Source organism: Mesocricetus auratus, unplaced genomic scaffold (assembly GCF_017639785.1).
Source record: "Mesocricetus auratus isolate SY011 unplaced genomic scaffold, BCM_Maur_2.0 Super-Scaffold_100008, whole genome shotgun sequence".
Lineage (NCBI taxonomy): Eukaryota > Metazoa > Chordata > Mammalia > Rodentia > Cricetidae > Mesocricetus > Mesocricetus auratus.
In genome coordinates, this window is record NW_024429192.1 from 36,337,371 (window position 1) to 36,365,102 (window position 27,732).

Genomic DNA, 27,732 nt, shown 5'->3' on the forward strand with positions numbered 1-27,732 from the left:
TCAACTGACATTATGATGATATATAGGTGAGCCTTTTGTTGATAATGGCAGCAAGAATTCTGGAAGCTTTAGTTAAAGACTATATACACAATTAGCACAATGATAATAGCACTATTGCTATGGTTATCGTCACAAGACTTGCACAAGGTTGGTGTGTCGACATTTCATTATGAATGGCGGAGACTCATATGAGATCCCACTCCCTCCCTGAGGGACTATTGTGAATTTACAGTTGTGAGGGGACGAGGCATGGTTTTCTTCAGTGATGTAGCCATTGGTAAAGTCCTTCCTCCAGTAAATAACTTTCTATTCTACACTCCTAGGCAAAAAACTCTAATTATAGCTCTGTGAGTTCGAGGCCAGCCTGGTCTACAAGAGCTAGTTCCAGGACAGCCTCCAAAGCCACAGAGAAACCCTGTCTCGAAAAACCAAAAAAAAAAAAAAAAACTCTAATTATACTTAGTGGATCAAACATAACATGAAGGCTTGAAAAATAAGAGAAGGAGAACTTGTTGGAGAAAAGGGCTTTAGAGGATGAAGGATATGAGAGAGAAGTAGGGATGAAAAAATATAAATTTTAGTATGTAATTGTATAAAACTGTCAAAAACAGAATCAGATACGTAAATATATGAAGAGATATTGTAAATGCCAAAAATGTGAGGGTTGTTTTTTTCTTTTCAACAATCAAAACCATGTTTTCCTCATAGGCTGTATGTAGTTGAAACACTTTATCCATTTTCCAAATGTCAGGTTTTTTTCTATAATTCACACGTATAAATTTCCTTTTAGCTCCAGCCTTTAATCCAGGTCAACTATAATTGTTCTTTCCTTAGGTCCTTTCCAGGGTTTATATCCATTTGACTCTATTTCAAATGTCAGAGCTTTAACAGAATTTTTTGAGTCAGGATGAATCTTCCTGCCTAAGCACATGCTTATATTAAGTATGTGTTTAATTAATTAAGTCCTTTCTTTTCCCTTGAGCTATTAAATTTTATGGTTTGACTTCAATAAACGGTATCAGAATCTCAGTTCAAGTGTTTCTGGATCAAGGTGTACTTCCCAACATTTTTCATTCTCTTGTTTCCAGCTTGGAAGACAGAACCCCCCTACCCACTCTCATTGACTGTCTGTATTCCTTCCAGCTAATGCACCCTACCCACCCATGATTTGGGCCTTTTTGCTTTGATTCAAATCCTCATTAAGTCCTTTCCCACCATAAATTGTGTTTATCAATTCTCTAGATTCTAACTAATCAACACATAATTCTTGCTAATGTGTTAGTGTTCACACCTTCCCTTTAACCCATGTCTGTATGGTGTACACTGTGGCTGCAGCCTGTTACCTAGCATATTGATTCTAATAGAAGACATTTAACCAGATAGAAAGTATGGAAACTCTCGAATCAGTTAATTGACTCTCTGAATCTTCTTTAAATTACACTGCAAAGGTTCTGAACTTTCTATCTAGTTTCAAACTTCAAAAATAAAATGTGTAATCCATAATGAGAAAAAATGTTTTCTTTACAGCCAATTTCTGCGAAAATAGTACCTACATGGACTTTACCTTTGACAGAATCCCAGTGGGCAGATATGGACCTTCTTTGCAAACATGTCCTGCAGGCACTGTAAATGGTATGTGTTTTCCTTGGGATCTCTGGGATCATGTCCCGTGAGTCCCATCCCCCCCCCCATCAATTGTTAGGTCTCTAGACAAGACAGCAAGGAAGGCTTAGCTCACTTTAATGTCGCTGTCTGAAGTTAGGATAGAACTGCACAGAATCATACTTTCTGTGATTCTGTACTTGAAAATCCTGAACATAGATCAGTTGTTTATGAACTCTTCCTTATCCTTATTTAATCATAAAATTTTCTCACGTTTTCTCTGTCCTATAGCATTTGTTCAGGTGAATACTTATTCTTGGAGTTGTATCACTTGTCTACATTATTTTAAATCAATACTTTATTCCTTCTGTACCTCCCTTCAGATGATGTCTTCCCTAGTAGAGATGGAATGGAGCAGGTCTGTTGTTAGCAGTCTTTTATTTCCTTGGTTGTTTTGGTTATTTGTCTTGGCACATTTCCAGTTTCATGATACTTCCATCACTATGACAACCCTGTGTGCATTGAGGCTTTCCTAGGATCAAGGAATTCTGTTTCTAGTATGTTTCCAGATAAAATCCAGAATGTTGATGACTCGTATCCCTACCACATTGGGTAATATATTCTGAGTATAGACTTTATACATCCATTAAGTTCCTTCCTAATAATTAAAGTCTACTAGTCACATGATTTTATCTAAATGTCTTTCTTTGTAGTGGTAGTCCCCATTTCTTACAGAACTGGATGCCTCAAGAATGTAGTCACTTTTAAATCATTTACAAAAATGTTTGATAGAACAGTAACAGTGAGGAGAATTTCACATTACCTAGATATTCACTTTTGTGCATATCCAGACTATACTGAAATTCTAAATATGTTATAGGAATTTCCATTTCCTATATCCCTTATTCACTTATTCTAAGTAATTACTCACCTATCCATGATCCATCCTACTCTCAATAGACAACCTTTCCAGCTTTCTCATACTTAGGGTTACTATTGCTGTGATGAACCACTATGACCAAAAGCAGTTTGGGGAAGAAAGTGTCTGTTTCATTAACACTTCCATGTTCACTATCCAAAGCAGTGAAGGCAGGAACTCAAGCAGGGTAGGAACCTGGAGGCACAGGGATGAATTCAGAGAGGCTATGAGGGAGTGCGGCTTACTGGCTTACTCTTCTTGGCTTGCTCAGCCTGCTTTCTTATAGAATCCAGGATCACCAGCCAAGAGATGGTACCATCCACAAGGTTTGAACCCTCCCCCATCAATCACTAATTAAGAAAATACCCTATAAGCCTGCCTATAGTCAGATCTTATAGGAGCATTTTTCTCAAATGAGGTTCCCTTCTCTCAGATGACTATAGCTTGTGTCAAGTTGACATAAAACAAGGTAGCCCAAGCCTTTTCATTAAGATCTCAGAAAGTAAAAGGGGAGCCTCAATAAATTTGTTCTTACTATGCATATTTTAAAGACCATACTATTCTGTATAGTGTACCCATGGATGACTGTTGCCTTCAATTTCTGCATTGTATACGCCTTACATTTTTTACGTTTTATAAATCCTGTACAACTTCCAAACATAACTGTGTGCTATGAATTGGGAAAAGTATCAGTGATATATCCATGAAGGTCATCACAGATGTTTGATACAATAACACGGGGGGATAAGAGAGTCACATTATCATCTTTTATTTGACATCTATTTGATTTTTGAGCAACCATTAAGAAAATGTTTACTATATATACCTTTTAATTTCACACTGAGTCTTATCATTTTAAAGATATATGTTTCAACTATTAACAAATTCACTTTGAACTGTATGTTACAAATTATTTTTAATTGTTTTATTTTATATAACATGTGATTACAATCATTTCAATGATGTTTGAGTAAAGATACGTTTTTGTGAATAATGGAAGAGACACACGACATATGGCTACTTAAAAGATATAAATCCTGTATGTGTGAAAACTTTTCGTTATGTCTTGCAGTAGAGGTAGAGTCATACAAATTAATGAAAACTCCAACCTTCTATGTTAAGTGTTATTAAAGCAATTCTGATATCGACTCTTTCTTTTCATTTCTCACAAAGCAGCTGCTTCAGTACTGATCCTGAGAAAAAATTTCACCTGTGATCAGCTGCCTTTCCAATTATGATTTTGTCTTTAGATGTTATGTAATGATCAGTTATTTGTGGACAATGAGATGGAACATTCAGGTGACAATCTGAGAAAATAAGACTACCCAATGAACTGCTTTATGAGATCCAAAAAATGTCTAGCAATTGCTGCAATACCCTGAAATTGTTTGTCTTTGAGGTGTTATCCCGATTTTCACAGAAATAAAAGATCAACCTATTTAATGGTAGTAGGAATCTTTCATATTGGATCCAGTCTCAGCCTAGTAGATTTTCATTGTGTCCAATTTAAAGTCATTTCACTCCTGTGTGTTAGGAAGTAAATCTTTCTTGAAGACCAAGAAGGAAGCAAATAGTAACTGGTCCTCGTACAAAGTCCAGTTTGCCTAGAATACTATAGTAATTGTTTCACTTTTCTATTACTGGGTGTTAAAATGACTCCAAGTTCCTGCCCTCAATCAACAATGCTTTAGGTTTCTCACAGTTCTTTGGGTTAGTTGTGACAGCCAGAATGTTCATTTGGGGAACATGCATGCTGGGTGTTACACACAACACCTCACCAGCACCACATGGCCTGTCTTGCAGTGGCTAACTCCCTTCCTCATAAGGGTGCCTCAGGGCAGCATTCCAACATGCCAGAAGGGTGGAGACTGAAACTGAGAGAATTTCTGAGGCCCAGGTGCTGGGAGTTCAAGAGTGAACAGGTCCTCATCCCAGGAGAAGCCACAGAGTCACTCTGGTGTGCAGTGGGCGTGCAGTGATTACTGTGTTCATCTTTATACACCTGTTTCCATTATTCCTTTTTATTAAAGCGGGGAATCCTAGAGCAACTCGGCTGTGCAATGTTTCTGAGTATGGAGAAATAGAGTTACAAAATGCAATGATCGGAAGCTGCACTGAAAATCTGCAAACGCTGGAAACACAGGTATGCCTTCTAGCCCATCTGATGAGCAATTGGGGATACTCTGAGTCTAAGCCAATTTGTTTGGTCTTCAGATGCCTGAAGGTCAAATCAATGCTTTTAAAACTCTCAAATTAGAAGTCAAGAAAACCCAGTAAGTTAAACCATTCTAATTTGGTTAAAGAAGTCAACATCTGCTGAATGTTGAATTTTTTTGTTTGTTTTTCAAGACAGAGTTTCTAATGTTAACATTTTATTCCAGAACAATTCAGCAAATGGTAGCCTAGAAAATACTTTAAATGGCCTTATTTTGTAGACTGCTCAAGTTTTGACTGAATGTAGACTCCTGGCTTCAGAAACCAAAGGTAGTCTACTCCATCAAAAAGAATGGAAAAGCCATGTGACCAATGACCCTTAGACATAGACAGATCCAGATTGATGCTGGTCTCAGGGTTGTATCCATGAGCTAGTAAAATAGGAAGGATTTATGTTTAACTATGCTCCCATTCATCTTAAATTATATGGACTAAGGCTCAATATAGGCAACTGGGCATGCATGGAAGTGCCAACTTCTTTGATCATACAAAGAGGAAGACACTGTATACTTTGATGTAGGTACTTCTGTGTGCAGGCATGTTACATCTTCCTTATCAAGTTAGATACCATCTCCATACTAAAGTAATTATAGCTATTACCACAAATTGGTGAGCATTTACTGCTATCAGATATGATGATCCTGGACATAAGATAGGGTTAAGACCTGATAAGCCCACTGTAAGTTTAAAACATATTTAATTCACCCAATCTACTCGACATCATAATAGACCAACACAACATACTCTAAAGTTGTCAGTTTATCTTCATCATCTTTTGGGTGACTGAAAGCTATAGTTTGCTGTCATTCAGAATCAAGAAACTACAGCGCATTTGCAAATATTTATCAGCCTGGTCTACAGTGTGAGTTCTGGGACAGACAGGGAAACCCTTTCTCAAAAAAAAAAGCAGGAAGAAAAGATCAAAATAAAAATTCAACATGTTGTTAGTATTGAGTAAATCACTTCTGGATCATTGTAACACCAAAATAAAAGTAAACAAAACTTTGGATAATTGGATATTTGCCTGTACCAATTAAAACATTTTATGTGTACTACTAAGTTTTCTAAATCATGTTTAGTTTTTAAACACCACAGACAAATATTTGTATAAGTGAGGAAAACCATAGCTCTGAGGAATGAAATGCTTTGGCCAGGGACCATTGCCAAGCCCCCTAATCACAGATGCACAGATGTGGGTGGGTTGGGAATGGGAAGTAGGATGTGCAGGTAGCTGCCAATCACACACACTGAAAGAAAGAGGCCAGACTCTGCAATCTGACAAGCCAGTGTTTGACCCTCAACTCTGCAACTTCCAAGCTGTGTGCACTTGGGATAAACTAACAGGCTCTAAGTCTTAAAGTGTTACGAGGGACCTCAGCTTACAGATTCATATCCCACTATGTGCTATGTATGATCACACCTAAGACATCAAAGTGCCAAACACATGACAGAGACTTGGCTGTTGAATTCAACAGTTTTGTTGTTGTCATTGTTGTTGCTTTCCATCTGCTGATAGAATTTGTCTTGACTCCTTGCACGTGAGGACTGGTTTGATTTTTGAAGTGATGGTGCCATCTAGTGTAAAAATAAGTTCATTCCACCCATCCATGTTGACCTACACAGTGACATGAACACAGCAGTTTATTAGTATAATCCAAGCGGGCAGTGGAAAATGAAATCCCTGCACTCTGTGAAGTGTGTTGTTTACACAAATGAGGGAGTAAGCAAGAAAGCATGGGAGGGTGTGGTGCCCAGAAGACCAAGGTTCAGCTAAGTTTCATCTCATTCAACTGCAGTCATTTGCAAAATGTTTAGGAATACTTGTATAAATTGGACTCTTTGATAAAAAAATCCTTTTAAACAGATCAAGGACATCACAACAGAATCTAAGAGTATTTCTGCAGAAGCCCAGATTTTAACATCTGACGCCAGTAAATTAACCCCTGAGAACATCACTTCGGCTACTAGAGTGACTGGACAGATCTTCAATAAAAGCAGAGGGGCTGAAAGCCAGGTAAAACTCAAGACTTTAAAATAGAAGAGAAGGCTGGGATTGTAGTCTACTGATGGTGTTTTATTAGTATGTGAAGGACCTTGGGTTTGATTACTAACACTCTAGAAAGGGAGAGGCATCTCAAATTCTATTCCTTATCTTACCATTTGTGGGGGGAGGGACACGTATTTAAGTTAAGACAAGTGAACTTTCTGGGAGATGCTCAAAGAAATTGAACAAGGGATCCTTGTCTAGTCATCCTCTGGAATTGACATGATGATTGTTATTATGTTAAATGTCCCAAGATGAATAAGTCTCTAGCTTTATGATATGCAATTTAACAATTGTACTAGATTCTGACATGTTCTTTCCCTATTAGACAGTTTTCCTAGATACTTGCTCTGAAATATGCCTTAAGCTCTGCTCTTTTTGACTCCCAGGTTGATCTTTGGCTTCCTAAAGAATCTTAAACCAAGTTTACATGTCTAATATCATGCCCTGCTAAATTCTGAAACATAAAAACAAGAAATATACTCAATATTTTTTCAACAATGGAGTTTTTATTGGTCAGTGGAGTTGTAAACCATCAATATGAAGTATGTCAGCATGGGCCCCTTTCTTTTATATTTTTTTAAAAATCTTATTTCAAAAATTGTTTTAATTGCCAAAGGTCCTTTGAGAAGGTTTTAAGTAATAAGTTAATGGAAGACATAATTCAAATGCATTTCTATTATAAAATGTATAGAAAAATTAGTAAGTAAAGACAGAAATGAAATGCCAAGACACTATCTCTCTGACACACTCCTCAGTTTTCAATTGTAAGAAACTAAAGATAATTTTATGATGTTATGTAAGTCCAACTGATAAGTCGCTCTAAGCATTGTGAGCTGTGATGTTTGGACAGGCAGGTCTGCAGTAATGTTTGTGTGTACTTTCAGCCAAGAACTCATTGTTTTGTTCTTATGGGTGGAAAGGGGCTCTGTGAAGGCTCCTATGAAGTCAAATTCAAAATCCTAAACCTCCTACTTCACCAGCTTCATTCATGCTTTTCTTTCTTTCTTTTTTTTTTTTTGAGACAGGGTTTCTCTGTATTGTTTGGGAGGCTGTCCTGGAACTCGCTCTGCAGACCAGGCTGGCCTCAAACTCACAGAGAGTGCTGGGATTAAAGGAGTGTGCCACCAATGCCCAGCTATGTTTTTACTTCTTATCTTGGCTCTTTCTTTTGTTTTATATAAATCTTTAACTGAAACTTTGATTTAAAGATACTTTCCTTTGGGTTATCATGCTATTTTCTACCATGACCATTCTTCATGATAGTAGTAACAATTATGCATGATACGCATCTTCTGTGATATGCCTTCTCTCTCTCAGGCAAAGAGAGTCGCTATAACCACAGTGAGTCAGATTCTGGATGCCAGTGAAGATGTCTTCCAAAGAGCTGCTGAGATTGACAGTGAGAACTCCTTTTCCACGTAAGCAACGGTTTGGAGCAAAGTTTGGGAAGTGTCATTTACCTTCTTAGGTTAAAACACAATAGAGGATCTGTACGTCTCCGGGGTGCCGTGACTGCCTGAAGCTTTGGTTAGAGGAGAAATAAACCTCAAAACATAGACTACACTGAACTACAAAGCCGTGCAACCAGTCTCCACATCTCTTTCATCTCACTCTCTGTCTCTAGTCCATCATTTTGTGATTGTGGTCTCTCGGCTTACCTTATACATGTGGCATTTGCCAAAGCTGTCATGGACTTTGACTCATCTTTCATTCACTTACCCAATTCTTTTACGTCTTCCACTAACCTCACAGTTCTCAGGGAATCAAGCCCTCTATGTTCATGACTTCTATATATACAATCCAACCAACTATACACTGAAATTACATGTATAATGCAACCAACTATGAGCTAAAATTATAGCTCCTATATGTCCAGTCCAACCTACTATGCACTGAAATTACAACTTCTATATGTATTATCCAACCAACTAGGGACTGAAGTTAACTCAGAAAAAAATGTATCTGAGCTGACTATCTTACCTTCCTCTAAGCAATGTATTAGAGCAAGAATTTGGATGTAATTTATATTGTTATGTTTCATAAGTAATCTAGATGTTATTTAAGTATACAGAAATAAATGTGTAAGTTATAGGCAAGCATAGCATCATTTTATGCAAGAATTTAAGTATTGTCAGATTTCAGTGCCCATGGAGCTAGAGGGCCCTGGAACCAATCCCCTGCAGAAACTGAGGGGCAGTTGTACTCTTGACGAGCTGCCAATGACAATCTCTCTGAAATCTCCTTCTTCAAGGGAAGGAAATTAAATGTGCTCAGGCGATCCTGGATCTACAAACTCCCATCTCTTGTTCTAGGCTAGCACAAGTGTCTCTCTCTTCAGAAGCCAAGACTCAGCCGCCCATCTCACTTTTACTTCTCTCTCTGTTACTCACAGGTTTCCCATTTTGTTCCTCATCCACTGAATTCCCTTTCTAGTCTGTTTATTTAGGGGGAGAGTGAAAAGAAGAAACTTGAAAGTAAAAGGGAGGAGAATGTTGGGGAAGAAAGAATCCATCCAGTCCAGCTTCAAATCCATCAAGTTGTCACAGGACAGTGCTCATTCTCTTCTTCTGAACTGGGAGGGGCAGAATGCCCAGGTAACCAGAGCCCTGAGGCTCTGGACAGGGTTTCTGCTGGTGGAGGTAATATGGTACAATCAAGGAGGCGAGGCTTTCATTTCTCCTTTTAAACACTGGATGCAAAGGGTGATTTATAACCCTGGATCCTTGTCATTGTATTGAAGGTCAATTTAACATTAGTTGCCTAGCTTGAGATGTAAAGCTGCCTCCTTAACACTATCTATTCTATGTATTTGCGTTTTCCACTTGCTCGAATTTCTTCTCTAGTAAGCTTGCTTTAGTTACCCACTTCAGTTACCCTGACTGTCTGTCTTATTAACGTTTCTATTGTTATGATGAAACACCAAACACAAGGCAACTTATAAAAGAAAGCATTTAACGGGAGACTGACAGTTTCAGAGGGTTAGTCCATGACCATAATGGTGTACAACATGGCTGCAGGTAGGCATGATGTTGGAGCTTGCCTGAGAGCTTGCATCTTAGGCCACAAGATGGATGCAGAGAGATGGAGAGAGAGAAACTTCAAAAGTCCTTGCTTTTAAAATTTTCCTCAGGGTTCTACAAATAAGCGAAGGAACTAAAATCTGAGGGAAAAAGAAATGGACTCACACACAATTGCTCCTCTACTTGTTCCTTTATTCTTCTTTTCTTCTCTTTTCTCTCTGTTTCTCTGACTCACTATGTTTCTCCCTAGTTCTTGGGGGTACAGATAAATACACACACACACACACACACACACATTTGCAACAGTAATTCTTTTTGCAATACAATGTGAGACTTGAGCTTCTCAGGGTCAGCAAGGCAGGGAAGATTTACTCACAGCAATAAACTAAGACTGCTAGGAGAAACTTTTAGCAACAGTTGCTTAGGGCTGTAGGTCAAAGAGAGGGTCTAAATTTAATCTGCACAGGAAACCAAACCTGGCGCCTTCCAGTGCTCTGGCTTCATGGCAGCACAGGCCTTCAGGAAAGTTCACTTTTCCCTGAGGATGAGCAAATGGACTACTTACCTTCGTCTTTATCTTCTCAGGGAAAACAGGAGGGAACAGTAAATCTTTGAGCTAAAACCTTTTTTTTTTTTTTTTTTTTTTTTTTTTTGGTTTTTACGAGACGGGGTTTCTCTGTATTGTTTTCCAGGCTGTCGGTCCAGCCTGGCCTCGAACTCACAGAGATCCGCTGGCCTCTGCCTCCCGAGTGCTGGGATTAAAGGCGTGCGCCACCACTGCCTGGGTAAAATCTTAATAAAATGAGAAGTTTGAGAATCTTTTAGTGCAGGGTTAGTTTAGGTTATCACTTCTCTATCTACCTTTGAGGTAAAACCAGGGCATGTTTATATTTTCTATCCAGTTAGGCAGCTATGAATCAACAACTCTGGGCATGTAGTAATTCTATGTCCTTGGATACCTGGGAATGTATTAGGTGGAATGCTGTTGCCTGGACCCTAAACACTGACCAATAAGGATACTTACAGGAAGGCAGATCTCTGCAATTACAATGGAGAGGGGAGCAGGGACCTGATAGTGAGAAACATGTCTCACACATAGCTAAGGAATGCAATCAGGACAACAGGTTTTACACATAGCTAAGGAGTATAATCAGTAAACCACAAATGCAGGGGAGAAACTTTTCCAGTGAATGATCCAATAGTGCTAAACTGTGGACAGTAAATCTCAAGTTTGTTGCAGAAAGGAATAAGCTACAGGAAGAATCCACAACAAGAAACAGCCAATTCATTCATAAGACTATAACACCAAATACAACTTTTAATTTGTGATTCTTATGATGGTTTAATTCATCATAAGAATCCTTAATTCTTCTGAGTTATCTCATTAGATGATGGCTGTGTAATCACTGCAGGATCTCATGGCTTGTAGGAGAGAGAGACAGAATGACAGGGAGTGACAGAGAAACAGAGACACACACACACACACACACAAACAGAGAGAGAGAGAGAGAGAGAGAGACAGAGAGACAGAGAGAGAGAAACAGAATGAGAGCGCTATATGAGAGCACAATATGGGGCCTGTCATAGGTACTGGAAACCTCAAAGGCCACCCCCAGTGACATACCACATCCAACAAGGCCACACCTCCTAATACTTCCAGCATAGATCCCTAGCTGGGTACCAAGCATTCAAATACAGGCCCATATGGGAGCGATTCAAACTACCACCCTGACCAAATCATAATTTATTGCAAAAAAGATGTACTGAATCTCACTGGAATCCAAGAATAGGATCATAACAGAGCCAGTGTGTGTGGAGCTGATCTTACCTGAAGGAGAGAGATGGCTATAGCTCTAAGGCAACTTTGTAATCCTCAGGAGAAGACTTTGTGGACTCTTCCTTATCTCAGCGGGAGAGATTTACCTCTAGTTGTATTCATCCTCACAAATGTAGACTGGCCTGACTTTTTACTCCTAAAGCTGGAATTTTCCTGATAGGCCTGTCTCCCTGATTAGAGAGTTCCCAAACAAAATAAATAGGTGGTTTCTTTCTGTCATGTGTGTCTGACTGCTGCTTTCCTGGTCAGACCAGCCGCTCTGAGGCCCATATTATAACAAAGGAGAAAAATCAAGTGGAGGGAAAATGTATTAGTAGTGTAGTGTTAGGATTTCTACTGCTGGGAAGAGACACCATGACCATGGCAACTCATATAAAGAAAACATTTAATTGAGTGTGGCTAGCTTACAGTTTCCGAGGTTCGGTCTGTCATGATCATAAGGTGAGTATGGCGGTGCGAAGGCAGATGTGGTGCTGGAGCTGAGAGTGCTACCTCTTGCAGGCAACAGGAAGTTTACTGACTGTCACACTAAAGGAAGCTTGAGAAAAAGAGACGTCAAAGCCTGTTCCCACAGTGACATGCTTCCTCCAACAAGGCCACACCTCCTAATAGTGCCGCTCCCCTTGAGAAGCATTTTCTTTCAAACCACAAGTAGCTAAAGTAAAACAACTCTTTAGAAGTGTCTGTGGCTATGGTAAACAACCCCACCCATATAGCACATCTTTTCTCAGCCTTTGAATGGCTGAGGTTGCATCTCTTGATAGAGCAGTGTTTCTGTGTTTTAGAGGGAACTTATAAGGTGCTGTTGAGACAAAAGATGACAATAGTAGTTCCAGGTATCATTGGGTAATTTCTCCTGATGAAAGATGCTCTTGAGTGTTAATATTATGTATTACATGGGAAATATATAACATAAATTGCTGGAAATTTATGAAACTGTGGAACATTAGAAACAAAAAGTCACCATCCTCTTTATAAAGCAATCTCTAATTAGTTTAAGCTTCTTAAAAGACTATTATAATCCAAATCACAATTCTCCTGAATCTATGCCCCAAATATAAATAATACAAATCAATGACATCTCATTATCACTTTTTAAAATAAAATTCAATAAGACAAAACAAGCACTAACACATTGGAATTGGACAAAACAAACAGAGAAGGTACAAGAAAGATATCCACTCATTTGCATGCTCTGGAATCCCATAAAAACACTAAACTGAAAGCTATAATGTGTACTCAAAGTACATTCTTTCTGACTCATCTCCTGTGGGGTTCCCTGAACCCTGAGATGAGGGATCTGATAGAGACACCCCATTGAGGGTCTTTCTCTTTGCATAATATCTGGCTGTGGGTCTCTGCATTTGTTCCCATCTGCCGTAGGACAAAGCATCTCTGAGCAGGGCTCTGATAGATGAGTACAGCAGAGTGTCATTAGGAGTTACTGCATCGTTTTATTTTTCTGTTTCTTTTTAGATCAGTATTGTTTGGCTTTACCCTAGGTTCCTGGGTTATCTTGTCTCAGGTTCTTGGTCATCCAAGCAGTGTTGGGTATGAGCTCTATCTTGGGTAGTGGGGTTACTCCCACAAATTCTTATCATCAAATGAAGCTTTCAGTACCAGGAATAGGCTATATCTAGTTAAGTTGTTGCTGTTGCAAAGATTATAGATTGCTCTCTACAAACTGAAGACAAGACCCCATTGCTGAAGACAATATCCACAAAACTCATTGAACATGGAAAAGTTGATCTGCTGCCTACATAGAGTCTTCATACCTACATGATACGATCTGTGGTACAGGGAGATACTTTGCACACTACCAAAGGAGAAACCTAAACACCAACCAGCCACAAACCCTCTGATCTACAATGCTGTCCTGCTTTTAAGACATGCTAATGCAATGCCGCACAAAGCTTGTGGGGTAACCATCATAATATTTTAAAAAGTACATGTGATAAAGGAAGACTCTGATGAAGAGAAGCAGATATATATTTAGGCAAACACACATACACACGTGCACACATTGTGTCGCCATGACTACATGGGTTGTGTGCTCATGCCTTTCCTAATGTAATGAGGGACATAGTCCATCTCTTGAGTTTATAACAAAACATTAAGTTGCTATGTTTCATTCTACACAGGCTGATTGAGCAAATGGAGTCTTACTCCTTTTCTTTGGGTGATGAAACAGTTGTGGAACCTAATTTAGCAATCCAATCAGTTACTCGAGGCAGTGATTCAGGGTCAAGTGTTCTCTTCTCTGTACAGAAAGGTAAGCTGTTGGCCCCCTGCCCTTGTAAGAGTGAAGAACAGCCCATTGCCAATGACAAGCAATTCCTGGTTCACCCAAACACAGATATTTAAAAGTCTACTCTCCCCTTTCTTGCAGGATCAAGCGGTTCTTTAGTTTCTGGTGAAACATCTGTTAATAAAACTGCAGACAGGCTCAATCCAGATGGACAGACTGAACTTCAGATCTTGCTTAATACTGGAGAAAGTAAGTCTCAAACCTTCATTGCATTGTTTTGTAAACATACTCAAATTCAAGGAATTACTGACTTGAAATCCATGAAGGGAGGAATAATCCTAGCTTAGTTTTATACCCAATAAATTGTTTGAGTGTCTTTAGGCTCAGATATACTACACTAATCTCAATGCTTCTATTTTAGGTCACAGAGAATCCCTCTGTATTCCAAAACATATTGGAGAGTAACAGATTGAAATATTAGTGGCAGGCTTTAGACCTGTATTTCTATGAGACTCTTACAAGTAAAAAAGCAGCTGGTGAACCTTTTTTTTAAACCATACCTTACTCAAATATAAAGCAACCATGCAGTTCCACAATGACTTGAAACTTTTATTTTTGCTCACCACCATGTAAAGCTATTGACATTAATGTCTGTTTTTTCCACAGATAAAGATTCCTGTGGTTTTGTGGTGTATCAAAACAACAAACTTTTTCAATCAAAAGCTTTCACTGCCACATCCAATTTTAGTCAAAAAATTGTCTCAGGCAAAATAAATACAAATGGCCAAGCCCCAGATGTTTCTGTGCAAATGGTATTTAATCCCACGGTGAGTTTCCCCATGAATGGAAATAAAAATTCTGGCTCTTCTTAATTACAAAAGTAGAGATGATTTAGATAAAAGAACTCTACAGTCCCATCCAGCTCCCTGGTTATTGGTTCAGACTGGACAAGTCAGGCTAGCTCTTTCTGTGAGTTCTCCTCTGATGTCCCTGAGGCCCCCAGCTCCTACAATCCCTCCTTCCCCTCCCCCTCCTCATCAGGACTTCTTGAGCTTAGTCCTATGTTTGGCCAAGTGTCTCTGAATCCGCCTCCATCAGTCACTGATGAGGGCTCTCAGCTGACAACCAGGGTAACCACCATCTGATGATAGGAGATGGCCAGGTCAGGCTATGCATCCACTGCTGCCAGGAGTCTTGGTTGGGGTCATCTTTGTAGACTTCATGGAAGTTTCTCTAGCATCAGGCTTCTACCTGACTCAAGCCCCCTTTCCAGTCATCTCTCTCAGCACTCTCCCCCTCTGCCCAACCCCAACCTGATCCTTGAAGTTCCCATGCTCACCTGCTATCCATATCTCCTCTGTTTCACCTTCCCTGGAAAATCCATGAGTCCTCCCTTTGGTCTCCTTGTAACAGAGCCTCTCTGGGTCTGTGGACTGTAGCATGCTTATCTTTTATAGCTAATACCCACTCATGAGTGAATACATACCTTGTTTGTCTTTCTGAGTCTGGGTTACCTCACTCAGGATGTTTTTTTTTTCTAGTTCCATTCATTTGCCTTCAAATTTCCTGATGTCATTATTTTTAATCTAGGCTCTCTGCATATATATGACAGCTATGTAACTTGAGCTATTTGCGGGACTCCAAGCAATGGGAGCAGGGGCTGTCCCTGGTGCTTTGGCTGGCTCTTGGAAACCTATTCCTCATGCTTGATTGCCTTTCCCAGCCTGAATTCAGGGGAAGTGCTTATATGCCATTCCTTACTGAAGCCCGTGGGAGGCCTGTCCCTTACTGAGTGGATACTGAGGAGGGATAGATTGAGAGGAGAGCTGAGGGGGTGGGGGCAGGAGAGAGGTTGGGGAGAGGGTAGGGGTACAGCTGAATGTAAAATAAATAAATAAAATTTTTAAATTAACCATGGTATGAAATTAAAAAAGAACTCTACAGAAAGTATTTGAAATGTCCTTTGAAGTAATTGTTGAAATCTTATCTAGTTTTCTGACAAACTATCTAAATAGAAAGCAAATTAATTTGGTTTATACTTATACACTTTCTTTGATTGGTTGGTTGTTCAGTTGGTTTTTGAGACAAACTCTCACTACAGAGCTCTAGCTGGCCACAGACTTGGAGCGGTCCTCCAGCCTCAGCTTCATAAGTACTTGGATTCTAACTGTATGCTACCACATCTGACTATTTATGCCCCCATTCTTCCTTCAGCCTACAGGAAGACATTAATGCTTAGTATGAACTTACTTCTCTTGGGACTATCTTATCCTATTAGGGTTTTTCTATCCAATTAAGCATTGACTATGTCATCAATTCACAGTATGACAGAAGAGAATTCCAGCTTCACTCCTATGCCTGTGTCTATTGGAATTTTTCAACGAAGGACTGGGACACACATGGTTGCCAAAAAGATGAGAACTCTGCAGGGTTCCTCGGTTGCCGCTGCAATCACACGACCAATTTTGCAGTATTGATGGTACGAATGTGCAATTTATATTAGTTATAATTTACATAAATCATAAGTTCAGATACAAGTGGGAAATGCACGGAATAAATGAAGTGATGGGTCTAAAAAGGACCATGCTAGACAGAAAGAAACAGCTTGACATTGTTGTTTACAATGTGGTCTTAGTATAGAAAAAGATAAGCTTAGGTTCACTCTGTGTTTTTTAGTATGAAAAGGATGCACACAGGGAAGATGGTGTATCCCAGCAGATGAACTAAGAGTGAGGTCCAGGTGGAGAGGAACTGTTTAATACATACCTGGCCATATGTAGGCCACTTTGATTTCTGAAAGCTTTTTCCATTGCTGCTGTCCAACGTGCTGTTCTTGCTGATAAGTGGAGAAGAAACAGCGTTAAATTCTTTATGTTTTTCCTATAGTTCCATTTTCCCTTCCTTAAACCTGCCAGTGGTCAAGTTTCCCTGTATAAGGGGCTTTATAAAAAGAGAAGGCATATTTGGCATCTAGCTGGTTATTTTAACCAATGTAATTCTACAATACTGACTTACGGTAATATTTTAAGTGCTTGGGCCAGCTTCTTTAAAAATCTATGTCAAACTATTTTTTCAGACTTTCAAAAAGGATTATCAGTACCCTGAATCCCTAGACATACTGTCCAACATTGGCTGTGCCCTGTCCATTGCTGGCCTAGCTCTAACTATCATGTTCCAGATTGTTACCAGGTGAGTGAGTGGGGAAGGGTGCTTTTCATGGCAGAAACTACTATCCTAATTGTAATGTACTGGGTTCATCCTTTCAGAATTTAGTTACTCTAAACTGGAAGGGAACATATTCAACGTAATCATTCAAAGATGTATTTTCTAGGTACAGTATTTGCTCTTCAAAATTGCTCCTCTGCCTAATTCCTATTCACCCAACAACTAATAGGAATATCTACAGTCTACAAAGTCTATAAAGAATTAGGTGATAATAGTCTTCACAGATACAGGACTATGTGCCATAGAAACCACAGGACTGCTGTTTTCCATTGGAGAGGGAACAGGGTTCTAACTATCTCTAAAGAATAAGGAAAACTGTACATATATGGTAGAGAGAATATCATACCTTGCATTTGAGATTGATGTCATTAAAGAACATCTTTCCTCTTGCCAACGAATATGTTTGGCAGCACAGAGCACACACATGTGCCAGAGCATGTATATCCTCAGCATATCATATCATGTCCATATACGACATACCTCTTCCATGCCATACAGAGCATCACACACATGCACACACAGACAGACAGGGAAACGCACATGATCATACTGCCTTCTAAAAGTTGCTGATATACATGGCCAGCCTGTAGACAAAACCAGAGCAAACCCTTTTTCTCTTAGAGCCAAACTGATAGTTAAATAGGAATTGGGAACTGGGCAGAGAAGCAATTTTGAAGAGCAAGTTCTGTACCTAGAAATTACATCTTTGAACACTGAGCTGATTTTGTGACCATTTAGCAATCAGCTAGAATTTCTTAAAGAATGACCCTGGAAACTTTGTCTTTAAGAGATACTGCATGGAAAGGGAATTCTAACTTACAGAAAATATATGTGACTCTGTTCTGTACATATCAAAAGGGTACTAATTATCAGTCTACTCAAAAAAATAGCACCAGTGACAATATGAAACTAATTTAAAACATTGCCTAATTTTATGCTTATGGGAGATTCATTCTTTAAATGAAATATAAGAAAAATAACCTAGGATTTTCTTTTAAATGTATTACAGTATTGTATTTTTAACTTTTAAGAGCATATTTGGCATTAATTTAAACTTTAAAATGTTTTTTAAAAATAAATACTGGCTACAAACACAAGACTTTTCTCTACATTCAAATGTGGGTTCATCTATTAATTTGCAATGTTCTATTTTGAGGCAGAAAATGCCATGCTGAGCCTCTTCAGCATAAAACTTTGTATATGTGTGCAGATGCCAAGCTCAGGGATGTCAGTCAGTTTATTACCTCTCACATGGGCCAGTCTAGCTAAGCTCTCCCAGGAGATGATAGTCAGACAGTAGCTGGGAAAAGTGCCCTGTAGCTTCCTTTTGGTCAGGGGCTCTCAACCTTCCCTATGACCCTTTAATACACTTCCTTATGTTGTGGTGACCCTAGCCATAAAGTCCTTCTGTTGCTATCCCATAACTGTAATGTTGATGCTGTTATGTACCATAGTGTGAAAATCTGATATGCACGATATCTGACCCCTGAGGGGTCACAATCCACAGGTTGAAAACCATTGCTATAGGGTATTGGAGCAGCTGGCTCTTTCTCTATGTAAAGACCCAGAGCGTTTGTGGGTGGTTTCTTTAACAGGATAGCTGGAGTTTCCCTAGAGTGGGTGAGAACTCCAAGGAGCATAGCAAGAAAGTTGCCAAGAAGGCCATGCTGGGACTGTTGTGCGACCCATGTTGGGACCCCAAGGCAACTTTGACTCTGTGGGATTTTCCTGCCTAAAAATAACAAATAAATAAATGAATGAATAAGTAAATACAAACAAGTAAATAAAAATTAAAAGAAACTTCAAAAATTAGAAAACATATGACTTTATTGATATAAAATAAGTTTATTGACATCTTTAGACCTACCTAGACTTGTGTTTTTGATTTTCTAGTTGAACTTTGCTAAGGGTCATGGAAGGTGTACCCAACAGATAAATCAGACGTGGACACCAGTGCATTCAGTTACATTCTGTTAGTTAAATCAAGGCAAGGATGGGCCTGAAAGAGGACAATAAAGGGCACAATACTAGGGGATAGGGCTCACTGGTCACTGTCTTCAGAGACTATCATTTCTTCTTAATCAGAAACTGTCTGCTGCATTCATGACTTTAGAGAAATTCTTTTTCTGATGTGAGAGAATGAAGGTTTACCAGCAGGCCCACCAGGCCATGAACTGGATTTACGTTGAGCAATGCATTTATTTATTCCTTCATAGTTTCTCTGAAGATTTTTATCTTTTTTGTTCGTTTATTTTGTTTTTGGATGTGTGTGTGTGTTGCCTTCATGTATTTAAGTGAACTGCATGCATGCAATACTCTCAGAGGCCATAAGAGGGCATCAGATTCAGCTGGAACAGGAGTTACAGAGTTACAAAACACCATTGACTACTAGGAACTGAACCTGGGTCCATTGCAACTGAGATATCTTTTCAGCCCTGATGATTTTTTTTTTCTGCAGTTGATTTACTTCACCTAGCACCCACTTCACTTACTCTCCCTCTTTTTTTATTTTTAGGAAAATCAGAAAAACCTCAGTAACCTGGGTGTTGGTCAGTTTGTGTACATCAATGTTGATTTTTAACCTCCTCTTTGTGTTTGGAATTGAAAACTCCAATAAGAACTTGATAAGTGATAGTGACATCAGTGTTAACCCTAACAACAATGAAATACCTGTGCGAGACACCACTGACACCCCAAATCCCTCGTGCACAGCCATTGCTGCATTACTCCACTATTTTCTCTTGGTGACATTCACCTGGAATGGACTCAGTGCTACACAGCTCTACTTTCTTCTGATTAGAACCATGAAGCCCCTCCCCCGCCATTTCATCCTCATCATCTCATTAGTTGGATGGGGTAAGCGTTTGTATCAACACTTCATTGCGATTGTTTAATGTAAACAAATACCCATTGAAGGGCTAACAACTCAAGGTAGGGGAAAAGAAAACAGTAATCACTAAATACTGTTTCTTTCTAGTAGCTTATTCCCCACTGAGGGCTCAAGACAGTTGTCTTGGACATAGTATAAGCTAAATTAAAGAGGTTAACTTTTTCAACATCTCTCTAATAATTTATGCTAGATTTAGAACATATGCAATTAATATCCTGGCTACTTTAATTGGAGTGCTTCACAGAAAGTAATTAGAGTGATGTGTTAAGGAAAAGTTCTTGAAGCTATATTGTGTCCCAGCAAAGACAAAATGAAGAATCGTCTCAGTGAAACTCTAAATTGTTTAAGTAATAGAGGAATTCAGACATTGTGATCAGAGGTACAAAGTAATGAAAAATTCAATAGAATTGGTATATAGAAACATCACTAAAAATAAAAAGAGAACAGAGAAAAATTCTGTTAATCTACCTCTGCTCATCGGTCAATATATTGTCCAAAGAGGGAAAAAACATACCACTAAAGAGATCATATGTATAATTTACTTCAAGTCGTTTATAATTAATGTCCATCTTGGACACACTATTAACCCTTGCCTCTCTTTGTCACTTAGGAGTTCCAGCTATAGTCGTAGGTGTGACAGTGGGGGTTATTTATGCCCAAAGTGGGAACAAGTCATACTGGGAGTTAGACTATCGGCAAGAGGAAATGTAAGTTTTATCTCTTTAACTTCTTTGACATAAAAGTATATGTATTCATTGATATTACCTCCAAGTGTCTCCAAGTTTCACTTTATAAATGTCATATTTTATAGTGGCTATTTTAAGTTCTCAAAAAATACATCATATTTTAGATAGGATCACACAGAAATTTCCTATGATAATTCCTGAAAAGAAAGTATCCACTGTTTGACCTTACAAATCTGAAGTTTCTCAAATTAAAATTGCATTCTTTTAGTTAGTAAGAAAATCATTCAGAATAAATAGCTATGATCCTTAGTAATCCTGTGTCTTGGCTCCTTCCTATACGCTGTGGATAGCGGTTACTGTGATTTTGCTCAGGGCTTGCTATGCAGGGATGTCAGTCAACCCTGAAATCATTTATTAACTCATAAAGCACTCTCCATGTCTCACCCAGATGAACTCACCCTGCTAAACAGGACGGTGATGACTATTTCATGGTAATGTGTCATGTATCACAGATTCTTGTTAGGTCACCCATATGGATAATTAACTGTTCATATTGGAAGAACCTGGCAGTTTGGTGTTTGTTTTTTATGTAGGAAGGAGAGGAAAGCTGAGCTGAGCTAACCTTAGGCTCCACGCTTCACTTGCAGTTCTCCCACCAGATGGCAGCTTCCCTGTAGTTCATCCTTCCTTCTCTTGTATCAGCCTACAATTCTTATGCCCAGCTTACCTGAAAACTGTATTTTCATAATGGCACTTGAAGACCACAGAGAAGACTATGGTGTCAAGAGACTTACCTGATTATGTAGCTGTAGGTCAGACAGGAAGGCTGACTGCCTGGCTGGATTTCATAACCTAGGCTTTGTTTAGTTAGATTTCATTTTCATTTTAAGTTTTAAAATTTAAGTTTTGCTATTAGAAGTAAGAGATGCAACTATGTCATGGGAGATGTAACTTACTTTCATGCCATTATTAATACCTTCTTATAACCTAGGCACAGAGCTAGAACCATTTCTATGAAAGCTTTCATGAGAGAGAAGTCAGTTTGCTTGAGTTTATTCACACTGAGCTATCAATGATTTATAGCAGGTACTTCCCTGAGCACATTAGAGACCACTGATGATTCAAGATGGGAGGAGAGGAAGGGATGTGTGATCATCCTACTGCCTCCTGTTATGTAACGTGCCACCATGGGTCACATGTCTTCATCTGCTGAGAAGGAGGAGTGGTTATTGTGGTTTCCCTGAGTTATCCTTCCCCCAGTACTACCTTGATGTCTCATGTTCTGCTTTCCTGACTCCGGTCCTATTTATCTGACCTGAGAACACTGACCCAGTTCCCTGACCTGTTGTTTTCTCTGGATAAGTCTGGTGAAGGAACAAATGCAGGGCAGGCCACAGTCCTCTTAATGCACTACCTCAGTTCTCTACACTGTCATCAAATGGGCTGTATCACACTCTCTGATAAGGGAAAGGGTTGGCATTACCCATGGGTACTTATACTGGTGGTGAGTTTTTCTAGTCTGTGCTGTAGAGGTTAATATAGGTGTTTCCATATCCATGACAAAACGATCAAAGCATTTAACATATCTGAAGTCCATGGAAGGATGTTCAATTGACTCCATGCCTTTATTTTTATCAGCCTCCATCCTGTAACCCTCTTTCCTAGAATTCGACCCCATAACTGTAGAAGTTAGCACCATGAGGCCCCATTCTCCTCCTCTTCCTCAGCAGTATACATCTTGAAGTATGAGTCATTTGATTCAGAATAACAAGGATAAGGCATGCTATGAGCACAGAAGTACCACTCTTGAACTAAAGAAAGGATGAAGGGAGAGATGCCGATCTCTAAGTGCCTGAAAGTCACAGAGCATTTCATCTACACACAGGAAGTAGAGAGAGAACAGGAAGTGAAGCCAGGCTATTAAACCTTAAAGTCAGTGTTGCAGTTCCTCCTACAAGGCTCGGCCTCCTAAGGGTTCTGTAACCTTCTTAAATAGGGCCACCAACTGGGAACCAAGTGGTCAGTACCTGAGCTTTGGAGGAGAGGGCATTTCTGATTCAAATCACTACCCAGTAGTCAGCTATTACCTAGCATGCCCCAAGATCTGGATTTCATCTCTCTACAATTAAAACAGGAACATTAACACTAGTTACTACTGCATTTGCTATCTACTGACCCATATTGACTCATAGGAAATTGTGGCTGAATGATTGAAAGTGACTGCAGATGTGTAAGATACTGAGATATTATTAGCAGGGACTTCAGTTCCTTGAATGCCAATGATGTTAACAGCAAAAGGAATTAGTATTTGTTCTTTTCTTAGTCTCCTGAAATAATTTGTTTTCCTCAACAGCTGCTGGCTGGCCATTCCAAGGAGCGATAATTTTGTGAAAAGCCCATTTTTGTGGTCATTCATTGTCCCTGTGACCATTATCCTCATCACTAATATTGCTATATTCATCACAATCACGGTCAAAGTACTGTGGAAGAACAACCAGAACCTGACAAGGTGAGCGTCCTGGAGTGGGAAGCTGCGAGCAAAATGTAGATGTAACACACACCTGAGTACACCCCAGCAAAGACCACTGTAGACGTAACACACACCTGACTACACCCCAGCAAAGACCACTGTAGACGTAACACACACCTGACTACACCCCAGCAAAGACCACTGTAGACGTAACACACACCTGACTACACCCCAGCAAAGACCACTGTAGACGTAACACACACCTGACTACACCCCAGCAAAGACCACTGTAGACGTAACACACACCTGAGTACACCCCAGCAAAGACCACTGTAGACGTAACACACACCTGACTACACCCCAGCAAAGACCACTGTAGACGTAACACACACCTGACTACACCCCAGCAAAGACCACTGTAGACGTAACACACACCTGACTACACTCCAGCAAAGACCACTGTAGACATAACACACACCTGACTACACCCCAGCAAAGACCACTGTAGACGTAACACACCTGAGTACACCCCAGCAAAGACCACTGTAGACATAACACACACCTGACTACACCCCAGCAAAGACCACTGTAGACGTAACACACACCTGACTACACCCCAGCAAAGACCACTGTAGACGTAACACACACCTGACTACACCCCAGCAAAGACCACTGTAGACGTAACACACACCTGACTACACCCCAGCAAAGACCACTGTAGACGTAACACACACCTGACTACACCCCAGCAAAGACCACTGTAGACGTAACACACCTGAGTACACCCCAGCAAAGACCACTGTAGACATAACACACACCTGACTACACCCCAGCAAAGACCACTGTAGACGTAACACACACCTGAGTACACCCCAGCAAAGACCACTGTAGACGTAACACACACCTGACTACACCCCAGCAAAGGCCACTGTAGACGTAACACACCTGACTACACCCCAGCAAAGACCACTGTAGACGTAACACACACCTGAGTACACCCCAGCAAAGACCACTGTAGTCGTAACACACACCTGACTACACCCCAGCAAAGGCCACTGTAGACGTAACACACCTGAGTACACCCCAGCAAAGACCACTGTAGACGTAACACACACCTGAGTACACCCCAGCAAAGACCACTGTAGACGTAACACACACCTGACTACACCACAGCAAAGACCACTGTAGACGTAACACACCTGACTACACCCCAGCAAAGACCACTGTAGACGTAACACACACCTGACTACACCCCAGCAAAGACCACTGTAGACGTAACACACACCTGACTACACCCCAGCAAAGACCACTGTAGACGTAACACACACCTGACTACACCCCAGCAAAGACCACTGTAGACGTAACACACACCTGACTACACCCCAGCAAAGACCACTGTAGACGTAACACACCTGAGTACACCCCAGCAAAGACCACTGTAGACGTAACACACCTGAGTACACCCCAGCAAAGACCACTGTAGACGTAACACACCTGACTACACCACAGCAAAGACCACTGTAGACGTAACACACCTGACTACACCCCAGCAAAGACCACTGTAGACATAACACACACCTGACTATACCCCAGCAAAGACCACTGTAGATGTAACACACACCTGACTACACCCCAGCAAAGACCACTGAAGATGTAACACACACCTGACTACACCCCAGCAAAGACCACTGTAGATGTAACACACACCTGACTACACCCCAGCAAAGACCACTGAAGATGTAACACACACCTGACTACACCCCAGCAAAGACCACTGAAGATGTAACACACACCTGACTATACCCCAGCAAAGACCACTGTAGATGTAACACACACCTGACTATACCCCAACAAAGACCACTGTAGACATAACACACACCTGCCTGACTACACCCCAGCAAAGACCACTGTAGATGTAAAAACCATCTGACTATACCCCAGCAAAGACCACTGTAGACGTAACACACACCTGACTACACCCCAGCAAAGACCACTGTAGACGTAACACACACCTAACTACACCCCAGCAAAGAACACTGTAGATGTAACACACACCTAACTACACCCTAGCAAAGACCACTGTAGATGTAACACACACCTGACTACACCCCAGCAAAGACCACTGTAGACGTAACACACCTGAGTACACCACAGCAAAGACCACTGTAGACGTAACACACCTGACTACACCCCAGCAAAGACCACTGTAGACATAACACACACCTGACTATACCCCAGCAAAGACCACTGTAGATGTAACACACACCTGACTACACCCCAGCAAAGACCACTGAAGATGTAACACACACCTGACTACACCCCAGCAAAGACCACTGTAGATGTAACACACACCTGACTACACCCCAGCAAAGACCACTGAAGATGTAACACACACCTGACTACACCCCAGCAAAGACCACTGAAGATGTAACACACACCTGACTATACCCCAGCAAAGACCACTGTAGATGTAACACACACCTGACTATACCCCAACAAAGACCGCTGTAGACATAACACACACCTGCCTGACTACACCCCAGCAAAGACCACTGTAGATGTAAAAACCATCTGACTATACCCCAGCAAAGACCACTGTAGACGTAACACACACCTGACTACACCCCAGCAAAGACCACTGTAGACGTAACACACACCTAACTACACCCCAGCAAAGAACACTGTAGATGTAACACACACCTAACTACACCCTAGCAAAGACCACTGTAGATGTAACACACACCTGACTACACCCCAGCAAAGACCACTGTAGACGTAACACACCTGAGTACACCACAGCAAAGACCACTGTAGACGTAACACACCTGACTACACCACAGCAAAGACCACTGTAGACATAACACACACCTGACTACACCCCAGCAAAGACCACTGTAGACGTAACACACACCTGACTACACCCCAGCAAAGACCACTGTAGACGTAACACACACCTGACTACACCCCAGCAAAGAACACTGTAGATGTAACACACACCTGACTACACCCTAGCAAAGACCACTGTAGATGTAACACACACCTGACTACACCCCAGCAAAGACCACTGTAGACGTAACACACCTGAGTACACCACAGCAAAGACCACTGTAGACGTAACACACACCTGACTACACCCCAGCAAAGACCACTGTAGACGTAACACACACCTGACTACACCCCAGCAAAGACCACTGTAGATGTAAAAACCATCTGACTACACCCCAGCAAAGACCACTGTAGATGTAACACACACCTGACTACATCCCAAAGTCCTGCAAAGGTTTGCAAAGTCTACACAAGGCATGCTCATGTGGTATTCAGGAGAGATTTCCCAATGAACTTTGACTGAGAAACCAGATCTGCTCACATCTCTGCTAACCTCAGCAACATTGTATACCTCACTTTTGAGTCACGTGGGTCCAAGTGAAAACTAAACCCCCATTGTCTTAAAAATACCCCCAAATTCAGGAAACAAAATTTGAATACTAGAAAGAAATGAGAAGGCTGTAAGGAGGGGTATGCTGGCACCCCACATTTTTAATTTGAAAATTATTACTGCCTGCAGGGCTTGAATTAAACAATAGCTTCAAATCCTTGAAAATCTACTACAAGTATATAAAATTTGGAGATTTCACTTACAAATGTATTCTCTCTTATAAAAATGTGGGACATTTGTAACAGCGAGACCGCATTTCCTGGATCATCAGGTCCCACCCCCAGCTGCAAGTCTCCTTATTGTGACTTTTCTAGCCACAATAAGTGTTCTTATTGTTATCTCTAATATTTCTTGTTATTCAACAAGAGGCCAGCCTGGTCTACAGGGTGAGTTACAGGACAAGCCAGGACTGTTTAACATAGAAACCCTGTGCCAACCCTGGTCCAACAAAAAACAAACAAACAAACAAACAAAACACGCAAAAAACCCAAAGGGGGGGACGGAGAAGTAGAGGAAAAACATGTATGACCAGAAGGACATCAAGAGAGTAATTTCCATTCCCCTTGAACAAATGACACATGGGGATTTTATTAGGTGCCTATGCATATTTACATGGGGGTGCCAATTCATAAGGAGGACCAATTTAGGGTCAGAATTTGAAAAGATAGCAGACACATGTTTTAGGCATAGTTAGCCCAATGTTTCAGAGCATATATGTAAAATATGAAAAGAGTGGACAGAAACACACCTGCACATATTCACTTTTCACTAGAAAGTTTTTACTGAAAATAGATGAGAGGGTGTTTTTGTGCATGTGCTAACATGGGGGTCTGGTCCTGAGGAGGCTGGCCTTGCATGGTCATTGACACTGTCAGCGTTCTCAAAGAGTGGACAAAGAAGGCAAACTCCATGAGTGATAAATTGCTTTCCAGCCTCTGCCTTCTGCCTCGGCCACAGTAAGTCACATAGTCAAGACCAGATTCTGGGGTACAGACTTTCCATGAGAGGAAGGATCAGTCTGCTTCTAAATACTGTATTTTCACATCACTCAAAGCACAAGCATTTCCCAGGTATCCCAAGTTCACTACAGGAAGGAATTCTTCACTAGCTGATTTTTTAGTAATAATAAACCAGAATC

At 40.4% G+C, this 27,732-nt stretch overlaps 1 protein-coding gene across 1 annotated transcript in view; it reads left to right on the plus strand.

Annotated features, from left to right (window-relative positions):
- The window catches only part of Adgrg7 (adhesion G protein-coupled receptor G7), a 43,975-nt gene that overhangs the window by 9,766 nt on the left and 6,477 nt on the right, over positions 1–27,732 (plus strand). The window contains 12 exon segments of the mRNA XM_040750649.1: positions 1,528–1,632; positions 4,552–4,664; positions 6,600–6,749; positions 8,100–8,200; positions 13,781–13,911; positions 14,029–14,136; positions 14,554–14,714; positions 16,211–16,366; positions 16,964–17,076; positions 19,628–19,968; positions 20,613–20,709; positions 23,042–23,197. Coding sequence (XP_040606583.1) covers positions 1,528–1,632; positions 4,552–4,664; positions 6,600–6,749; positions 8,100–8,200; positions 13,781–13,911; positions 14,029–14,136; positions 14,554–14,714; positions 16,211–16,366; positions 16,964–17,076; positions 19,628–19,968; positions 20,613–20,709; positions 23,042–23,197 — 1,732 coding nt within the window.